Source organism: Euleptes europaea, chromosome 1 (genome assembly GCF_029931775.1).
Source record: "Euleptes europaea isolate rEulEur1 chromosome 1, rEulEur1.hap1, whole genome shotgun sequence".
Lineage (NCBI taxonomy): Eukaryota > Metazoa > Chordata > Lepidosauria > Squamata > Sphaerodactylidae > Euleptes > Euleptes europaea.
This window is the reverse complement of record NC_079312.1, coordinates 2,184,827-2,203,423: the sequence shown is the minus strand read 5'-3', so window position 1 is coordinate 2,203,423 and position 18,597 is coordinate 2,184,827. Positions and strand designations below refer to the sequence as shown.

Genomic DNA, 18,597 nt, shown 5'->3' with positions numbered 1-18,597 from the left:
CATCCAAAAGGTTTATCCCGTGTGGGTTCTTTGATGCTGTTTAAGATTGCCACTGAGACTGAATCTCTTCCCACATTCTGAGCATTCAAAATATTTCTCCCATGTGTATTCTTAAATGCCTTTGAAAATCGCTACAGCCACTAAATCTCTTTCCACACTCTGAGCATTCAAAAGGTTCTTTTATACTGTTTAAGATTGCTACTGAGACTGAATCTCTTTCCACACTCTGAGAATTGAAAAGGTTTCTCCCCTTGTGGGTTCTTTGATGCCTTTTAAGATTGCCACTGTGACTGAATTTCATTCCACACTCTGAGCATTCAAACCGTTTCTCACCTGTGTGGGTTCTTTGATGCTTTTTAAGACTGCCACTATGACTGAATCTCTTTCCACACTCAGAGCATTCAAAAGGTTTCTCTCCTGTGTGGACTCTTAAATGCTTTTGAAGCGCATCACTAAAATGAAACCTCTTTCCACACTCAGAGCAGTCAAAAGGTTTTTCCCCCGTGTGGGTTCTTTGATGCGTATGAAGACTGCCACTGTGACTGAATCTCTTTCCACACTCTGAGCATTCAAAAGGTTTCTCCCCTGTGTGGGTTCTTAAATGCTTTCGAAGATCACCACTAAAACGAAATCTCTTTCCACACTCAGAGCAGTCAAAAGGTTTCTCCCCTGTGTGGGTTCTTTGATGCTGTTGAAGATTGTCATTCTGGCTGAATCTCTTTCCACACTCTGAGCATTCAAAAGGTTTCTCCCCTGTGTGGGTTCTTAAATGCTGTAGAAGTTTGCCATTGAAATGGAATGTCTTTCCACACTCTGAGCAGGCAAAAGGTTTCTCCCCTATGTGGGTTCTTTGATGCTGTTGAAGATTGCCACTGTGACGGAATCTCTTTCCATTCTCTGAGCATATAAAAGGTTTCTCCCCTGTGTGGGTTCTTCGATGTCTTTGAAGGGGCCCATTTTGACTGAATCTCTTTCCACACTCTGAGCATGCAAAAGCTTTCTCCCCTGTGTGTGTTCTTTGATGCTGTTTAAGATTGCCACTGCGACTGAATCTCTTTCCACACTCTGAGCATTCAAAAGGTTTCTCCCCTGTGTGGGTTCTTTGATGCTTTTTAAGACTGCCACTCTGACTGAATCTCTTTCCACACTCTGAGCATGCAAAAGGTTTCTCCCCTGTGTGGGTTCTTCGATGGCTTTGAAGATTGCTACTCTGACTGAATCTCTTTCCACACTCTGAGCATGCAAAAGGTTTCTCCCCTGTGTGGGTTCTTTGATGCTGTTTAAGATTGCCACTGAGACTGAATCTCTTTCCACACTCTGAGCATTCAAAAGGTTTCTCCCCTGTGTGGGTTCTTTGATGCTGTTGAAGATTGCCACTGCGACTGAATCTCTTTCCATTCTCTGAGCATGCAAAAGGTTTCTCCCGTGTGTGGGTTCTTTGATGCTTTTTAAGATTGCTACTTTGACTGAATCTCCTTCCACACTCTGAGCATTCAAAAGGTTTCTCCCCTGTGTGGGTTATTTGATGCTGTTGAAGATTGCCATTCTGGCTGAATCTCTTTCCACACACTGAGCATTCAAAAGGTTTCTCCCCTGTGTGGGTTCTTCGATGTCTTTGAAGGGGCCCATTTTGAGTAAATCTCTTTCCACACTCAGAGCATACAAAAGGGTTCACCCCAGTGTGGGTTCTTTGATGCTGTTGAAGAGTGCCACTGTGACTGAAGTTCTTTCCACACTCGGAGCACTGAAAATGTTTCTCCCCTGTGTGTATTTTTTGGTGCACAAGGAGCTTTGATCTGTATCTGAAATTCTTTCCACACCGAAAGCATTTATGTGCCCCCATTATCCTATGCTTCGGGGAAAGTGCATTTCCTTTTCTTCCACACGAGAACATCCTTCCACTTTCTGTGAAGATAAATGGATTCTCTGCTGAATGAATTCTTTTGTGTTCAAAAAGGTCTGAAATGTGTGAGAAGCTCTTGCCACAGTCTGAGTCGCGATAAGGTTTTTCACCTATGTGTGTTCTTTGATGCCTAAGGAGTTCTGCTCTATGAAGGAAGCTCTTGCCACACTCCAAGCATTGATGGGTCTTCTTTCCACTGTGCATTTGCAAATGGATATCATATTGGTTTTGATCTGAGAAGTTCATTCCACGCTCCAAGCACTTATATGCTTCCTCCACCATGTGGCTTCGTTCATGGAAATCCTGCCCTTGGCCAGAAATGGGTTTATCTTTCTTCTCGTCCATGTGACATACTTTTTGCCTCTTAGGTTGGCCTTGAATCCTGAAGCTTCCTTTCAAATCTACACTTTTCACTTCATCTGTTAAGAGGTGATGCAATTCCTCATCACCCACCTTCCACTGATCATCCCCTGTTGGAATGAAAAGAAAGATCCTGTTAGTACCCATGCAAGGAGGTCTGATAATCCACACACAAAAAAATTCAGTGGCTTTTTCCTGCTCTATATTGAAGGGCACATTAATATGCATTTTAAAGTATCATGAACACCTGCTGCATCAGAAAGTCTGGGTTTGCAGGAGCTTTATACAGCTCCTCACCTGAGTGAATAGTTTGATGTGAAGTAAGGGCTGATTTCCAACTGAAGGTCTTTTTGCATTCAATGTAATCATATGATTTTTCTCTTGTGGGAATTTTTCTCTCAGACATAACATGCAGGTTCTTACTGAAGGTTTTTCCAAAGACCACACTTTCATTGGTTCCTGTAGGTTATGCAGGCTGCGTGACAGTGGTCTTGGTATTTTGTTTCCTGACGTTTCGCCAGCAGCTGTGGCAGGCATCTTTAGAGGAGTAACACTGAAGTCCTTCAGTGTTACTCCTCTGAAGGTGCCTGCCACAACTGCTGGTGAAATGTTAGGAAACAAAATACCAAGACCACGGTCACACAGCCCAGATAACCTACAAGAACCAATGAACTCTGACCGTGAAAGCCTTCGACCACACTTTCATTTTCATTTTCCCTGGAGCAGTTTCTCCGATTACCAGTCTAATGATTTATACAGCTCCTCACCTGAGTGAATAGTTTGATGTGAAGTAAGGGTTGATTTCCAACTGAAGGTCTTGTTGCAATCCACGCAATCATATGATTTTTCTCTTGTGGGAATTTTTCTCTCAGAAATAACATGCATGTTCTTACTGAAGGTTTTTCCAAAGACCACACTTTCATTTTCATTTTCCCTGGAGCAGTTTCTCCGATTACCATGGAGGCCTTTCTTGATTCTTGTATTGGTCGATCTTTTATCTTGGACTGGGATTTCACGTAAGCCTCCTCCTTGGCACAGAACGGACTTCTCTCTCCTCTTGTCTGTGTGTCTTCCCTCCTGCCTGGTAGGACTGTCTCCATCTCTGTCATTTTCTTTAGAGTCTCCATTCTTGGCTTTCTCCAAAGAGAACCCCTGAAACCCCCCTACCATCTCCTCTATATGTGCTGCTGGAATAAAGAAAAAGGTTCAGTCAGCACCTACACAAGAAGCCAAGCAACCCATCTGGCACTGCTCACTAATGGGTCTGTATTTCCGTTATCAGACTTTCTTTCCCTGCCCCACTACTGAGCAGCTGGTCACACCTTATCACCAGCCAGCCCCCCCAGGTGACCAGCTTTTATATTCTTCCTATCCCTCCCCTGTCCATTCTCCCCATGTGTATTTTTCTCCCTTACCGTGGCAAAGAATCATTCCCCCACTGTTCACATTTGAGTTGTCAGGCAACTCTTTTGAGTCTCTGCTATTGATCTGTGTGTGGCTAAATAGAAGAGACATAGAAGAGACTTTTATGCCCCGCTTTTCTTTACCCCAAAGAGTCTCAGAGCACCTTACAAATCACATTCCTTTCCACTCTCCACAACAGACACCTTGTGAGATAGGTAGGGCTGGGAGAGTTTTGAGTGAACTGTGGCCCAAGTTCACCCAGCTGGCCTCATGTGGAGGAGAGGTGAATTGAGCTACTTTCTCCAATCTAGAGCCTTTCGAAGAGGGGGGAGAAAGAAAGAGAAAGGGAATGGAAGAATGGAAACCTGGTCAAGATTAAAGCCCAATATCCCAATCAGTGTAAAGGGGATGGCTGCATTCCAGATCACAGTCAGAAGGGATGACAATAATCCCATCAGGGGGAAAACATGTTGCAAACGTTGGCAACTGAGAAATTAGGATGGGGCCCCTTCCAGAGTCTTCCTGAGGGCCTCTTAGTCCCACATTGGCCTCAGCCAGGACATCCGCTATGGCTTGGGCGATGGCCACAGCACTGGCCTCTGTTGCCCCTGGGCCAGCCAGGCTGTTTGGGTCATTCTACCTGGGCACGCTGAATATCAATTTCATTGCCACCCCACCACCTTGAGGCTTCCAAAAGGGATCAAATAACAAGGAAAGCCTCAATGTATTGGGGTTCATGATTTTGATTCGCACATAAGCCCAATGGCACAATCCTAATGGCAGCAATTTGCACCTTTGGCCCCTTACCCAGAGAGACCACGCTCCTGTAGTTCTCCAGCATGACTTCCCTGTAGAGAGCTTTTTGGTCTGGATCCAACAGGGCCCACTCTGCCTTAGTGAAATACATGGCTACCTCACCAAAGGAAACTGAAGACTGAAAGAAAAAAACAGATTCCCTTGTCAGAGATCATGCCAAGCAGAGATGGCTCCTTGTAAAGGGGCATTCTGGGAGGGTGCAGGCTGGAGATCTTGCCGTGTGTAAAAAGAGTGGCATTCAGAGCCTCTTGCCTGGGCCCCTTAACAACAACTGCAGGAGAAAATCCCCTTGAGAAAGGAGGGGGGACCCAGGCTCTCCCCTGTTCATCTTGCTTACGTGGACTGGAGGTGCAACAGCAGTTTCCACACCTTCGCAAAGAGAATGGATCAACACTGCCTCTTCACTGCCTGTGAGGGAGAGAAAAGTGGAAGAAAGTGTATTAGCCACGACTTGAATCGTGCTTCAAGCACACCCGTTCCCAGGGCTGAGGCACTCTGCTGTATGTACGCTAAAAAAATTGTAACACTTTGTAGTAAGATGAAGAAGAGGTGGAAGAGAAGCACAAAGTACCCATCAACCTTAAGGGGCTCTAAATGCTGCTGCAACATTTCAGACTCCAATGATACTTTAAATCTGTCCTGTGAATGTGTGTGTGTGTTAAGTGCTGTCAAGTCGCTTCCGACTCATGGCGACCCTATGAATCAATGTCCTCCAAAGTGTCCTAACAACTTTGCTCAGATCTCCCAAACTGAGGGCCGTGGCTTCCTTTATAGAGTCAATCTATCTCTTGTTGGGTCTTCCTCTTTTCCTGCTGCCTTTAACTTTTCCTAGCGTTATTGTCTTTTCCTGTGGCTCTTGTCTTCTCATAATGTGTCTGATTTATGACAGCCTCAGTTTAGTCATTTTAGCTTCTAGGGTCAGTTCAGGCTTGATTTGATCTAAAACTGATTTGTTTTTTGGGTGGCCCAGGGTATGCATAACACTCTCCCCCCACACCACATTTCAAAGGAATATACTTTCTTCCTATCGGCTTTCTTCATTGTCCAGCTCTAACACCCATAGATAGTAATAGGGGTGCTGTGAATGCTGGAGCCCAAATACGTGGCAGCATTTCCGCTGGATCAGAGAAAAGGCCCAGGAAGGCTATTCTCCCACCAGCTGGACCCTCGAAACGCCCTTGAGTCTAGGCTGGTGGGAGAAAAAGAGGGAGGTGAAAATGACGTCTCACGGCACCTTGCTGCCACATCCGGCTGAAGAACCAGATGTGAATTGAATGAATCTTGAAACTCAGGGCAGAACAGACTTTAATTGCAGTCACAGTCCATCAAATATCCTTAAAAATTAATATTAAATATATACATAAATAGCTATGGACTGATAATACAAAAGATAAAAATGCAGTGGAGGTTCAAAACTGGAATAAAGGGATAAAATCCTCCATGATACACAAAAATGAAACTCAAGGCAATATCAGTGAGTGCCAAGAGCGTCTACTGCCCAACTAATGTCACATCTGGGTTGAGGAAATGAATATCACTTATGATATATATGAATGAATATATGTGTGATATCACATCCTCCCAAAGCTACTGGCCATGCCACTCCAAAGCCTGGCATTCCTAGTCCGTCATCCTATTTCCTGTAGTGGGATGACAGATGCCCCACTAAGTATGAGCACAAAACACGCTCTCCCACTATTACTGGCCCCTAGCATCTGGTTGACAGAGCTATACTGCCCAGAACATGCAGGCTCCATTTATTCGCAAAACTGAAGAACTCAGCCCAGATTTGTCTGTCTTTCCTTTGAGCCACGTTGTGCCCCTCAAATGCAAAAAAATGTGGGATATGAATATTGTAAGCAATGTGAGGGACTTCCTCCATGAATTTATATAATCCCCATTATACGCATCACTTTGAGTGCCAAAAGTTGCATGGAGAAGCATTTCTTCCCATCCACCCCCCGCATAGATTTGTATAAAGGCAGAACTCTCTACCCATCAAATTCACTGAGAGCCCCAATCCCATCCAGGCACAATGAGTCCTTGTGAAGACAGAATAACCATTTTGTTATTTGCTACATCACTATACTCCATTTTGTGTGTCTAAGGTTCAGCACACAGTAATTTCTCACAGGCCGAGTTCAATCTGTTCTCACAAACAGCACCAGTAACTTGTTACGCTAATGGGCAGAACCATCAAAGTCACGAGCTCATACCATCAGACCAAGGCCCATCAAGTCCAGCAGTCTGTTCACACAGTGGCCAACCAGGTGCCTCTAGGAAGCCCCCAGACAACTGCAGCAGCAGCATCCTGCCTGTGTTCCAATGCACCTAATATAATAGGTATGCATCATGACCAGTATCCATTTTAACGAGTAACCATGAATACTCCTCTATCCACGAACATGTCCACTCCCCTCTTATAGTCTTCCAAGGTGGCAGCCATCACATCCTGGGGCAGGGAGTTCCACAATTTAACTATGCGTTGTGTGAAGAAATACTTCCTTTTATTAGTTTAATCTCTCACCCTCCAGCTTCAGCAGATGACCTCGCGTTCTAGTATTATGAGAGGGAGAAAAGCTTCTCCCTGTCCACTCTCTCCATACCATGCATAATTTTATAGACCTCTATCATGTCTCCCCTCATACACCGCCTTCTTTCCAAGCTAAACAGCCCTAAGTGTTTTAACCGCTCCTCACAGGGCAATTGCTCTAGTCCCCTGATCATTTTGGTTGCGCTTTTCTGCACCTTCTCAAGCTCTGCAAAAACCTTTCTTAGGTGTGGTTACCAGAACTGTACACAACATTCCAAGTGTGCTCTCACCATAGATTTGTATAACGGCAGTATGATATCAGCAGTTTTATTCTCTGTTCCTTGCCTAATTATGGCCAGCATGGAATTTGCCTTTTTCATAGCAGCTGCACACTGGGTTGACATCTTCATCGAGAGATGACCCAGTTCTCCCAAGAGTCCACCTTGATTGGGAGTGGTGGGTCATCTGACCTGAGTCCACTTTTCCATAAGTTTGGCTATGCCTTATGGTGGTCACTCTTCTTCCATGTGTCAATTTCAGCATGTCACTCTGTCGCCTGAACCAACATCTTTATAACTTTTAAGATCAGCAACTATGTAACATCTTAGTAAGTGTAATGAAGCCAGCTAGATTGATTGTTTTATATGCCTTTGGCCAAACTGACTATACAACCCGTATTTTAATCTCTTTTCTGAACTTTTCTATTAATAAAGCTTTTTAGAGCTTTATCGTTTTTGAGTATACTGACCTAACCCAGTGATTTCGGTTACTCTACTGGTACACAACTGGGGGTCAGTTGTCATAGTCCTTACCGCATGAGAGGGCATCTTGGGCATGCTCCTGGGCCTGGGCCCGCTGCCCTTCCTCCAACAAAACTCCTTCCGTCTCACAGAACTCAGCTTCCATCTTCATGGATGGACCCCAACTCTGAAACAGCAGCAAGGGAGACGGGTAAGAGAAGGAATGGAGGACACCAAGGTATACAGCGTGCCCCACTCCCAGACTCCCCACCTTTCTATCAGCAGACCTAGTAGGGTTTTCCTTCAACCCTGGGGAATTATCTGGAGGGATAAAAATATTCCCTAGAAGAAGTGGCTGCTGAAACAGGTTGTTTAATAATTAAACAATTAATACTTGCGCAAATATAATAATATAATAATTAACACTTGCGCAAATATCAGATAGGGGAGTTTTTGGAGTAGGTTGGATATCATTGTTTGAATTGGAATACCTGGAATGAAAAGCCCTCACCTGTTCTGCCTGCCTCTTCTCCTCTGCCTGACTCAGGAGGAAGCCTTCAGCCAGGGCCACCGCTTGGGAACTGGTCTCCGGCCTGCATCCTCTGACCCAGTGCTGCATTTCCTGGGGCAGGATGGTCAGGAACTGCTCCAGGATCACCAGGTCCAGGATCTGCTTCTTGGTGTGTCTCTCTGGCTTCAGCCAGTGGTTGCAAAGTCCATGGAGCTGGCTGCAAACCTCTCGGGGCCCCTCAGCCTCACAGTAGCGGAACTGCCTGAAGCGTCGGCACTGTATTTCTGAGTTCAGGGGCTCCTGATCCCAGATTTCTGGCACAGCTGTTTCCCAGGATTCAATGCCACTTCCAGCTTGGATGGGCTGGGGGCCTTTCTTTACTCTCTTGCCACGTCCAGGTCCTTCTAGGTCTTGCTCTTCCATCTCCTTCTCTTGGGTCACCTCTGACTGTGAAAAGATGCCTTTACTCACTTGGCTACAAGGAGGGGCTTCTCTCTGCGGAGGAGGGGGGGGAGAGAAAGCAACGTGCTAGAAGGTAAACAAAAGAGAAGGTAGATACATGGTGGATCAGAACTAAAATGCCACTTGTGGCTTGTAATATTATTATGCTATAGTACATTTTGCTAGAGTACAGCAACTACTGGGCCATCGCATTCATTTCTCAAACAAGTAAAGTGATGCTCAATATCTTACAACAAAGACTGTTATCATATATGGAACGAGAAATGCCTGATGCTCAAGCTAGATTCAAAAAAGGGAGAGGCAGTAGAGATCATATTGCAAACTTACATTGGTTATTGGAGCATACGGGAGAATTTCAGAAGAATATCAGCTTGTGTTTCATAGATTACAGCAAAGCTTTTGACTGTGTGAATCACGAAAATCTATGGCTGGTTTTAAAGCAAATGGGTGTGCCACAACATCTGATCGTTTTGATGCACAACCAGTACTCTGGACAAAAGTCCACAGTTAGGATAGAATATGGAGAAACAGAATGGTTTCCAAATGGCAAAGGTGTTAAAGGATGTATTTTATCTCCCCATCTCTTCAATCTGTATGCAGAACATTTAATTAGGAAAACTGGATTAGATTTAGATGAAGGTGGAATGAAAATTGGGGGGAGGAACATTACCAATTTGAGATATGCCGTTGATACCACATTACTGGCAGAGAATAGCGAAGACTTGAAACGACTACTGCTGAAAGTTAAAAGAGAAAGTGCGAAAGCAGGACTGCAGCTGAACAAGACCAAAGTAATGACTACAGGAGAATTACGCAACTTTAAAGTTGACAAAGAGGAAATTGAAATTGTTCAAGACTTTCTATTCCTTGGCTCCATCATCAACCAAAAGGGAGACTGCAGTCAAGAAATCAGAAGGAGATTGAGACTGGGAAGGCCAGCCATGAAGGAGCTAGAAAAGATTATTAAGTGTAAGGATGCGTCACTGGCAACCAAGATCAAGGTAATTAATGCCATCGTATTCTCTATTACTATGTATGGGTGTGAAAGCTGGACTATGAAGAAAGCTGATAGAAAGCAAGTAGATTCCTTTGAAATGTGGTGTTGGAGGTGAGTGTTACGGATACCGTGGACTGCCAAGAAACAAACCAGTGGGTTATAGATCAAATCAAGCCTGAACTGGCCCTAGAAGCTCAAATGACTAAACTGAGACTGTTGTACTTTAGTCACATTATGAGAAGAGAAGAGTAACTGGAAAAGACAATCATGCTAGGAAAAGTTGAAGGCAGAAGGAAAAGAGGAAAACCAACAAGAGATCGATTGACTCTATAAAGGAAGCCATGGCCCTCAAAATGCAAGGCTGTTGAGGACAGGACAATTTGGAGGACACTGATTCATAGGGTTGCCTTGAGTTGGAAGTGACTTGACAGCACTTAACACACACATATAGTATATATCAAGCCTTTTTACATATGCCTGTTGGGTTGTTTGGGAAAGTGAACTGTCTCTGGATCTGTAAAGATGGTACAAGCTTGCGTCTGATTACTGTTCAGGCTGTTCTAGGGGCTTCAGATGGCCACTAAGCCTGTCAGGAGAGAAGCCCACCCAAAGCCATAGTGGTCTCCTGCTTGGGTAGGGCAAGTGGAAATCTTACATTGGCACAGAGTGGGATTGTGTCAGGGGTGTGGTCTGTGCATGGAACAGGGCTGAGTTGACTTCCTGAAGACCCTCCAGGTCAGGGCCCAAGGGCTGCTGGGATGAACAGGAGCTAGGGGGGGCAATGAACCCTGCCAAACGTACAAGGATGCCAACTTCAGGTCTGGAATTTACCAGATGTTTAGGGATGGAGCCTGGGGAGGGCATGAGATAATGGCAAGGAGTCCACCTCCCAAAGGAGCCCCTTTCTAAATGCAAACTAATCCATTGTCATTCCAGGTCATCTACAGGCTCTACCTGCATCAGGGAGATGGCAGACAAGGGGGAGCATCAGCCAACATCCTTAGTTGGACCAGATCCTATGCCTCCTGTGACTGCGCCCTGGTGATTCTCTCTGTTGTTCTGCCTGGGAGTCTGTACACCTCTTGCCTGGCAAATGGATGCTGCTCCTCCCACCCAAACCCCCGCACAGGAGGGAGAATTTGTCTTTCTGTGATGAGTCACTTGCACTAAGTGAGCTGGGAAGGTTATTAGGATGGGGGAGACTTGCCTTAGCAGTAGTGTGCCAAAAGGATCTAGGGGTCATAGTAGACCATACACTGAACTTGAGTAAGCAGTGTGATGTGGTAGCTAAACAGGCAAATGCGATCTTGGGCTGTATCAACAGAAGTATAGTGTCCAGGTCATGCAAAGTGATGCTATCACTTTGCTCTGGTTAGCCCTCACCTAGGGTATTGTGTTCAGTTTGGGGCACAGCAATTAAAGAAGGATGTAGAGAAGCTGGAATGCGTCCAGAGGAGGGCAACAAGGATGGTGAGGGGTCTAGAGACCAAGTCCTATGAAGAAAGGTTGAAGGAGCTGGGTATGTTTAACCTGAAGAGGAGGAGACTGAGAGGGGATATGGTAACCATCTTCAAGGACTTGAAGCACTGTCATATAGAGGATGGTGCTGAGTTGTTTTCTGTTCCCTGAAGGTCTTACAGTTACAGTGGTTTCTCAGTGGAACAGGAGACCTCGAGAGGTGGTGGGCTCTCCTTCCCTGGAGGTTTTTAAGCAATGGCAAGATGGCCATTTGTCAGCAATGCTAATTCTATGACCATAGGAAGATCACGAGAGGGAGGGCAGGAACAGTTGTATCACTTTTCTGCTCTAGTGGCCCTTTCTTGAATACCCAGGATAGTGCCGATTGCCACTTGGGGTCAAGAATTTAGCAAAATAACAGGATGCAATAACAGCAACACAGACCACTGAATACTGTGCGGTAAATATTTGACGGTGTGATCCCATCATGTGACACTGACATTTTAGAAACTATAGGTAAGCAAATTTCAAATTTCTTCTTTCTTATAAGACACAGAACAGCAGTTAAGTATGTAAAAGAATAATGAACATGTACCAGTTCGGGCCTGTTTTTGGATTTCTGTGTTGCTCGTCCCATAAAGATGCATAGACTTGCAGCTCCACTCTATCTTGGTGTGTTGTCTGTCCTTTCTTTTCAGGAGTTTCTTGCAGCCCTCGAATATTACTGTGCAGCTTTATAAAAAGGCTGGAGTCCTTCCGAGGGGGGCGACTGTCAGCATCAGGCCCTACAATCGCTCTGGGAAGATTCATAGGACATCCATTGCAAACATTTATAACCACCATCACAATACAGACTAATAGCCAATTAATAAGTAACACACTCCCCCTTCCAGTAATCAGTATAAGAAATTTTCATACCTAGAATATTAACGTATAGTCTTATAACAGAAATCAGATCAACTAAATTTTAAAAGCTGAGGTTCTTCTGAGGTAAACTATCTGCAGCTTCAGGCCCTCCAAGTACTCTGGGAAAATCATGCTTTTCCCCCCATTCTATGGAGTACCGAATTTCTTAGACAACACACCCCTTTTGCCACAAAGCATTTATTGAGTGTGTGTGGAGGAAGGAATCAGTCTCTTTAGGAGAAGATGCTATAAAATCCATCTGTGGAGCTGATTTGGAGACCAAGGGGCAGAGCTCTGAAAAGCTCATAATAGCCTGGATTGTGGGGTTGATATCAGGGGAGCCCACTGTCTCCAAGCCTCCTCCTACTTTGTCCTTTCTCTCCCCCTGAAATACTGCTCAACTCATTTCAATCTTCCATGGATGCTGGAGGGTGAAAAGCATGCTCAAGCCCCTCTGCTGGGGTGGACTGGGGTGGGGTCGGGGTGATGATTTTTTTCTTTCAATGCCCAAACTCTTCTGCATACCTAGGAAGCCCCCTCCCCCAAACACACACACCATATTTGGGTACCCTTCAAAGAGGAATTGGACCAAAAAGATTATAGAAATACCATACCTCAGCTGAAGTTGGGTGGAAAAGGGATTGGGTAAAATTCGGATCTAGATGCATTTAAATGGATCCTCGTGAAATCATATGATTTTTATAAAAGAAATCCACTGTCATACTGTAGATCACGACTTAGTTTAAAGGCAGCACCACAAAAATCACGCACCCACTGCTTCATGGTGCTACGAGGGTGGGGGAAAAATAATTCAAAAGCACAAATTCTCATACATCCTTATGATTTTTGTGTTAAAATCACCCTAAAATCACGGAGTACATTCGTAGCCATAGATTGCACTGACCAAATGAGGCAGCCCCCGCTTTGTGGCACTGCCACGGCACAGAAAAATGGTTCCAAAACATAGAACCTTATACATCTTCAGGGCTTTTGCACTGAGTCACCCCTAACTCAAATCCCATATTATGCCCATACCCCAAAAAATCATGGACCCAATGCTTTGGGGCAACCCTACGGTGCACAAAAACAGAGTTAAAAATCATGGATCCACATGGATCCTCAGTATTCTTTTGTTGAACCACTCCAGATTTACTATCATGATGCATATCATGTCCACAGCCACACACCAGGAGCTAAAACTGGACCGTCTGGCTCAAGGGGGCAGGTGGGAGATTCCATCCCGGAACTTGGCGACTGCAAACGTTCCGCTGCATCACAGGAAACTCCCTGCACACAGAAAGCTAGATCTGCAAGGAGAAAGGTGGTGCCCACTGCCTCTGCTTGTGCGAACCAGGTCAGAGAGTGATGTCTGCTAGGCGTGCCGGGTGGGGGCCTCGTCTCTCTCTCCTGCCCTCCAGCAGGGAGGGAGGTGGGGTGTTTTTTTTTGCTGTCCTTGGGCATCGCTGCCCTCCTCCGGCCCCCTCGGACCCCTTTGCTCTCTGCTCGGGGCTTTTGCCCTCCGGAAGGAAAGGGGATGGCAGACTCGGCCCCGTCTGAGTGCCCCTCATTCCCAAACACGTGTCATGCCGGGTGTCCTTTATCTCCCCCCCCCCTCGCGCCCAGATTCCCTCCCTCGAAACAGCCACTCTGGAGAGGAGCTGCCGGGATGGGGGGGGGGGTCTGACCCCCAACCACTTCCCTTCCCCACCATCCAGCCCCCTCTTCCCTCCTGCCTTTCCTGGACCGCCAACCCACTCCTCCGCCAGGAATCACAACACCTCCCCCCCCCACGATGACCCCTCCAGGCCCCCTTCCCCCTCTGCACACCTGGGTCCCTGGCGAGGCCTCCGCCCTGCAGGGAAGGGGCTGCATCCGCCCCCCCCCCACCTCTCCCTCCCGGATCTTGCCCGGCCTCTGACCCCCCTGGCACTCCCCCTCCCCCCCCCCTGGACTCACTGGGAAGGAGCTGCTGGCCGCGTCACAACCACAGAGCCCGCCTTCCCAAACGCGCCCTCCGCGTAAGGAGGAGGAAGTGGCCTCTCTAGGGTGCTAGACTCGTTTCCGTGGGGCGGAGGCAGCCGACAGCCTGGCTCCTCCGTCGGGGGTGCAAAGCTCGGCCAGCCACCCCACCACCCCCCCCGCCTCCTCCCTGTAAAAGGGGCTTTGCGTTTGCTTGGGGAGGGGAGATCCATGAAAGACCGAGGAGGAAACCATAGACATGGGGGGGGGGAGGGGCAGACCACCCCTCAGCCTTGAATGACCTCTGGCAAGAGGAGCTGTGGCCCCTTCTCTCTCTCCCCCCCCCACGCCTTTGAAGCCCCTCCCCAAGCAGGATCCAGCCCACCTGAGCAGATTCAACAGGCTTCTTTCTTGGAGCCCCAAAGGAGGAGGAGGAGGGGGGCTGGCTGGCACCAGAGGCCCCTTTCTGCTTCTGGACTTTATTTTCTCCTAGAAATGGGCAATCCTCCTCCACATTAAGCCCACCCAGAGACGGGCACTCACTTCACTATGCCTAATTTCCAGGGCTGTCCCAAGACCTGCCCTAGATTTGTTCTGGGAGTTGTGTGCTTGGAGCCACCTGATTTCCAGTCTTGTGTTGGCCCCATCAGGCGTTGCAAAAGAGTCACTTGGGCCCATTTCAGGTATTTATTTGCTTAACTCATTTAAACCCTGCCTTTCTCCCCAGCGGGGACCCAAAGCAGGTTAAATCATTCTCCCCCATTTTATCCTCACAAGAACCTTGTGAACTAGGTGAGGCTGAGAGTGCGACCGGCCCAAGGTCACCCAGCGAGCATTCCATGGCCTGAGTGGGGATTCGAATCTGGGGCCTTCACATACTACTAGTCCATCCTTCTTAACCACTACATCACACTGGCTTACGCTGAGCCACACTGGACCAGGCAAACCATGTGGTGGGAAATCCAGGGGCGGCCGACCCAGGAACAGTGAATCCTAAGGGAGGCGGCTGACTCTCTGAAATTCACTTTCCTTTTTCCAATGGATAGGGGGAAGACAAAGCATGAATCCTGCTTTTCCTCTTACATAAGAACATAAGAAAGGCCCTGCTGGATCAGACCCAGGCCCATCAAGTCCAGCAGTCTGTTCACACAGTGGCCAACCAGGTGCCTCTAGGAAGCCACAAACAAGACGACTGCAGCAGCACCATCCTGCCTGTGTTCCACCGCACCCAAAATAAGAGGCATGCTCCTCTGATACTAGAGAGAATAGGTACGCAACATGACTAGTATCCATTCTAACTAACAGCCATGAATACCCCTCCATGAATATGTCCACTCCCCTGTTAAAGCCCTCCAAGCTGGCAGCCATCACCACATCCTGGGGCAGGGAGTTCCATAATTTAACTATGCGTTGTGTGAAAAAATACCTCCTTTTATCTGTTTTGAATCTCTCACCCTCCAGCATCAGCAGATGACCCCGTGTTCTAGTATTATGGGAGAGAGAGAAAAACTTCTCCCTGTCCACTCTCTCCAAACCATGCATAATTTTATAGACCTCTATCATGTCTCCCCTCAGCAGCCTTCTTTCCAAGATAAACAGTCCTAAGTGCCTTAACCGCTCCCCATAGGACAGTTGCTCTAGTCCCCTAATCATTTTGGTTGCTCTTTTCTGCACCTTCTCAAGCTCTGTAATATCCTTTTTTAGGTGTGGTGACCAGAACTGTACAGAGTATTCCAAGTGTGGTCTCACCATAGATTTGTACAAGGGCAGTATGAGATCAGCAGTTTTAGTCTCTGTTCCTCTTCTAATTATGGCCAGCACAGAATTTGCCTTTTTTACAGCAGCCGCACACTGGGTTGACATCTTCATTGAGCTATCCACTACCACCCCAAGATCCCTTTCTTGGTCTGTCGCTCCCATCAGTGTATATGTGAACAACACCTGGGAGCTTAACCATGAACTGTCTTCATGGCCTGCTCCTACACACCGGCTGGTTGGCTGGAGGAGAATGTCGTAGCTCATCCATCTCCAGCCACATATCCCGCATAAACTCCCGCATCGTGGCAAGCTGTTCCGGCTCTGATGCAGGAGGTGTTGGCGCTCGGTGTCCCACTCATGCTGTTGCCAATCCCCGGGAATGGGTCCAGGACCCCACAGATCCTCAGGAAGCCCCGAAACCACTGGCCGCCACCATCGAGTATCTGCCCCCAGTCATCCACAACTGTCAGGCCTGTATCTCAGTTTCGTTTTCCACTGACCAGCTCTCAAGGACTGTTATGCATACCTGAACTCTCTGAAGCTGTGGGAACTACAGCGCTGTTTGTGTTCTGTAATCTCTTGCTTTTTTCATGCTTTTATATTACCAAGTGCAAGCCAGCAAGCTCCATTGCTGTCACCTTTTCTTTGTGCTCTGTTAACCTATTTGACCAGTAAAAACCATCTTCTTTGGACCTGACTGTCTCTGACCAAGGGCTTACAACAACCGGGGGGAATCCAGCCAGGCGCGCCGGGGAAATTCCGGACGTCCCCAGGGGTCGCCTCCGGGGCGCTCTCCCACCGGACGTTCCTCGTCCTTGGGCTGGTCCTCAGTGTCGGGTACCTTGGGGTCAGGGACAGTATCCGGCACTCTGTTCAAATCCCCATCCTCCACCATAGTAAACCAACACCGGTCACAAGAGAGGAGAACGGAGAAACGGATTAGTAGCCTAATGTCAGACTCAGATGTTTGTCCTTCTTAGTCTCCTTCAAGCAAAACTCATCAGGCAAGGCTCTGAAGCAGTTTAGACTTTATTACAAGCAAAATCAGACAAAGTAAGAAGCTGGCTGCCTTCGGGGCATAGAAGGCTACTAATGAGGAATCAAGACAAGGATACAGGGTTAAAAGACAGTTCAGACTTTGGAGATGGATAGGGCAAACTACACAGGCAGCTACAACAACAGATAAGCTTTCTCAGGATGAACATAGACATAACAGATCTGCAGCTGGGATGATTGTGGTAAACAGGATGGGCACAAACAACGCAGATACTGTACAAGACATGGGAACCAGGAACACATGACCAAGGCTGTGGCCTGCTCGGGTCAGGAGGCTGGGTGCAGTAGTGTCAGGCTAAGGCCGAGACGCAGGACCTGACGGGGAGACTTGTCTGAGCAGTAGTGTGTGTGAAAAAGGATCTTGGAGTCTTAGTAGACCAAACACTGAACATGAGCAGCAGTGTGATGCTGTAGCTAAAAAGGCAAATGCAGTCTTGGGCTGCATCAACAGAAGTATAGTGTCCAGATCACGCGAAGTGATGGTATCGCTTTACTCCACTCTGGTTAGACCTCAACTGGAGTACTGTGTTCAGTTTTGGGCACCGCAATTTAAGAAAGATGTAGACAAACTGGAAAGTGTCCAGAGGAGGGCCATCACTACAACCTCTAGCAACAAATGCCACATTTCAATCACTTCCTGTGTAAAGAAATATTTCCTTTTCTCTGTCCAGAGGAGGGCAACAAAGACAATGAGGGGTCTGGAGACCAAGTCCTATGAGGAAAGGTTGTATGCCAAGGTTTCCAAGTGTGACTTTTATCAATCCTCCATTACATTTCTGGGATACATAGTGTCACATCAGGGACTTGCCATGGACCCTGAAAAGGTTCGGGCGGTGGTGGAGTGGGAAGTCCCCATTACCCACAAACAATTGCAGCAATTTCTCGGCTTTGCTAATTTCTACCGCAATTTTATTCATAACTTTGCACAAATAGCCTTGCCTCTGACTTCACTGTTACGGACAAAAGGCAAGGACCTGCAGCCACGCTGCCGTCAGCCAAGTTACTGTGGGATCCAGAATGTCAACAAGCATTTGACACATCAAAACAGTTGTTCACATCTGAACCAGTGTTGAAACACCCTGATTGTGAAAAACCTTTCGTTGTGCAGGTGGACGCTTCAGACGTAGCTATGGGGGGGCACTCCTCCAGAGAGACGAGGATGGCCAGTTACAACCGTGCGCGTATTTTTCTAAGATGTTCTCTCAAACTGAACTTAACTGGGCTATGTGGGGAAAGGAGGCAGCAGCTGTAAAACATGCCCTCTCGGTTTGGAGACATTTTTTGGAAGGGGTTAATGTTCCTTTTGAGGTTTGGACCGACCACAAGAACCTAGAGGCACTAAAAGGGTCTAGAAAACTGTCCGCCAAACAGGTTCGTTGGGCACAGTTGTTTGCCAAGTTCTGATTTGTGTTAAAACATGTTCCAGGGAAAGAAAATTGTTTAGCTGATGCACTGTCCCGACTTCCCCAGTACCGCAGTCAAATCGACCGCCCGGTGGATTCTTTATTCACCCCAGAGCAACGGGGGGAGGTGTCGGGATTGGCCGTGATCACTCGGGCTCAGAGCCGAGCAGGGAATTCAGACCCTGCAAGCGGACTCTTGGAAGCTTTCCGCGCTAAGGTGGCCGAAGCCGCGTGCCAGGAGGAAGGGGTCCAAAAGCTTCCTCAAACTCTTACTTGCCAGGGGGAGTTGTGGTATCATGGGGTGAAACTATATGTTCCAGAAACTGTTTGG

At 47.2% G+C, this 18,597-nt stretch overlaps 1 protein-coding gene across 1 annotated transcript; it reads right to left on the bottom strand.

Moving 5' to 3' along the window:
• Window positions 1–253: 253 nt before the first annotated feature.
• LOC130493354 (zinc finger protein 14-like) lies at window positions 254–16,108 on the bottom strand (the record flags this gene model as incomplete). The annotated part of the gene is made up of 7 exons (XM_056867068.1): window positions 16,037–16,108; window positions 8,268–8,762; window positions 7,829–7,943; window positions 4,821–4,891; window positions 4,475–4,601; window positions 1,967–2,373; window positions 254–1,798 (listed from the first exon to the last, which is right to left on the bottom strand). Coding segments are annotated over exons 1-7 (2,832 nt in total), but the record flags the coding sequence as incomplete, so codon positions are not given.
• Window positions 16,109–18,597: the final 2,489 nt, after the last annotated feature.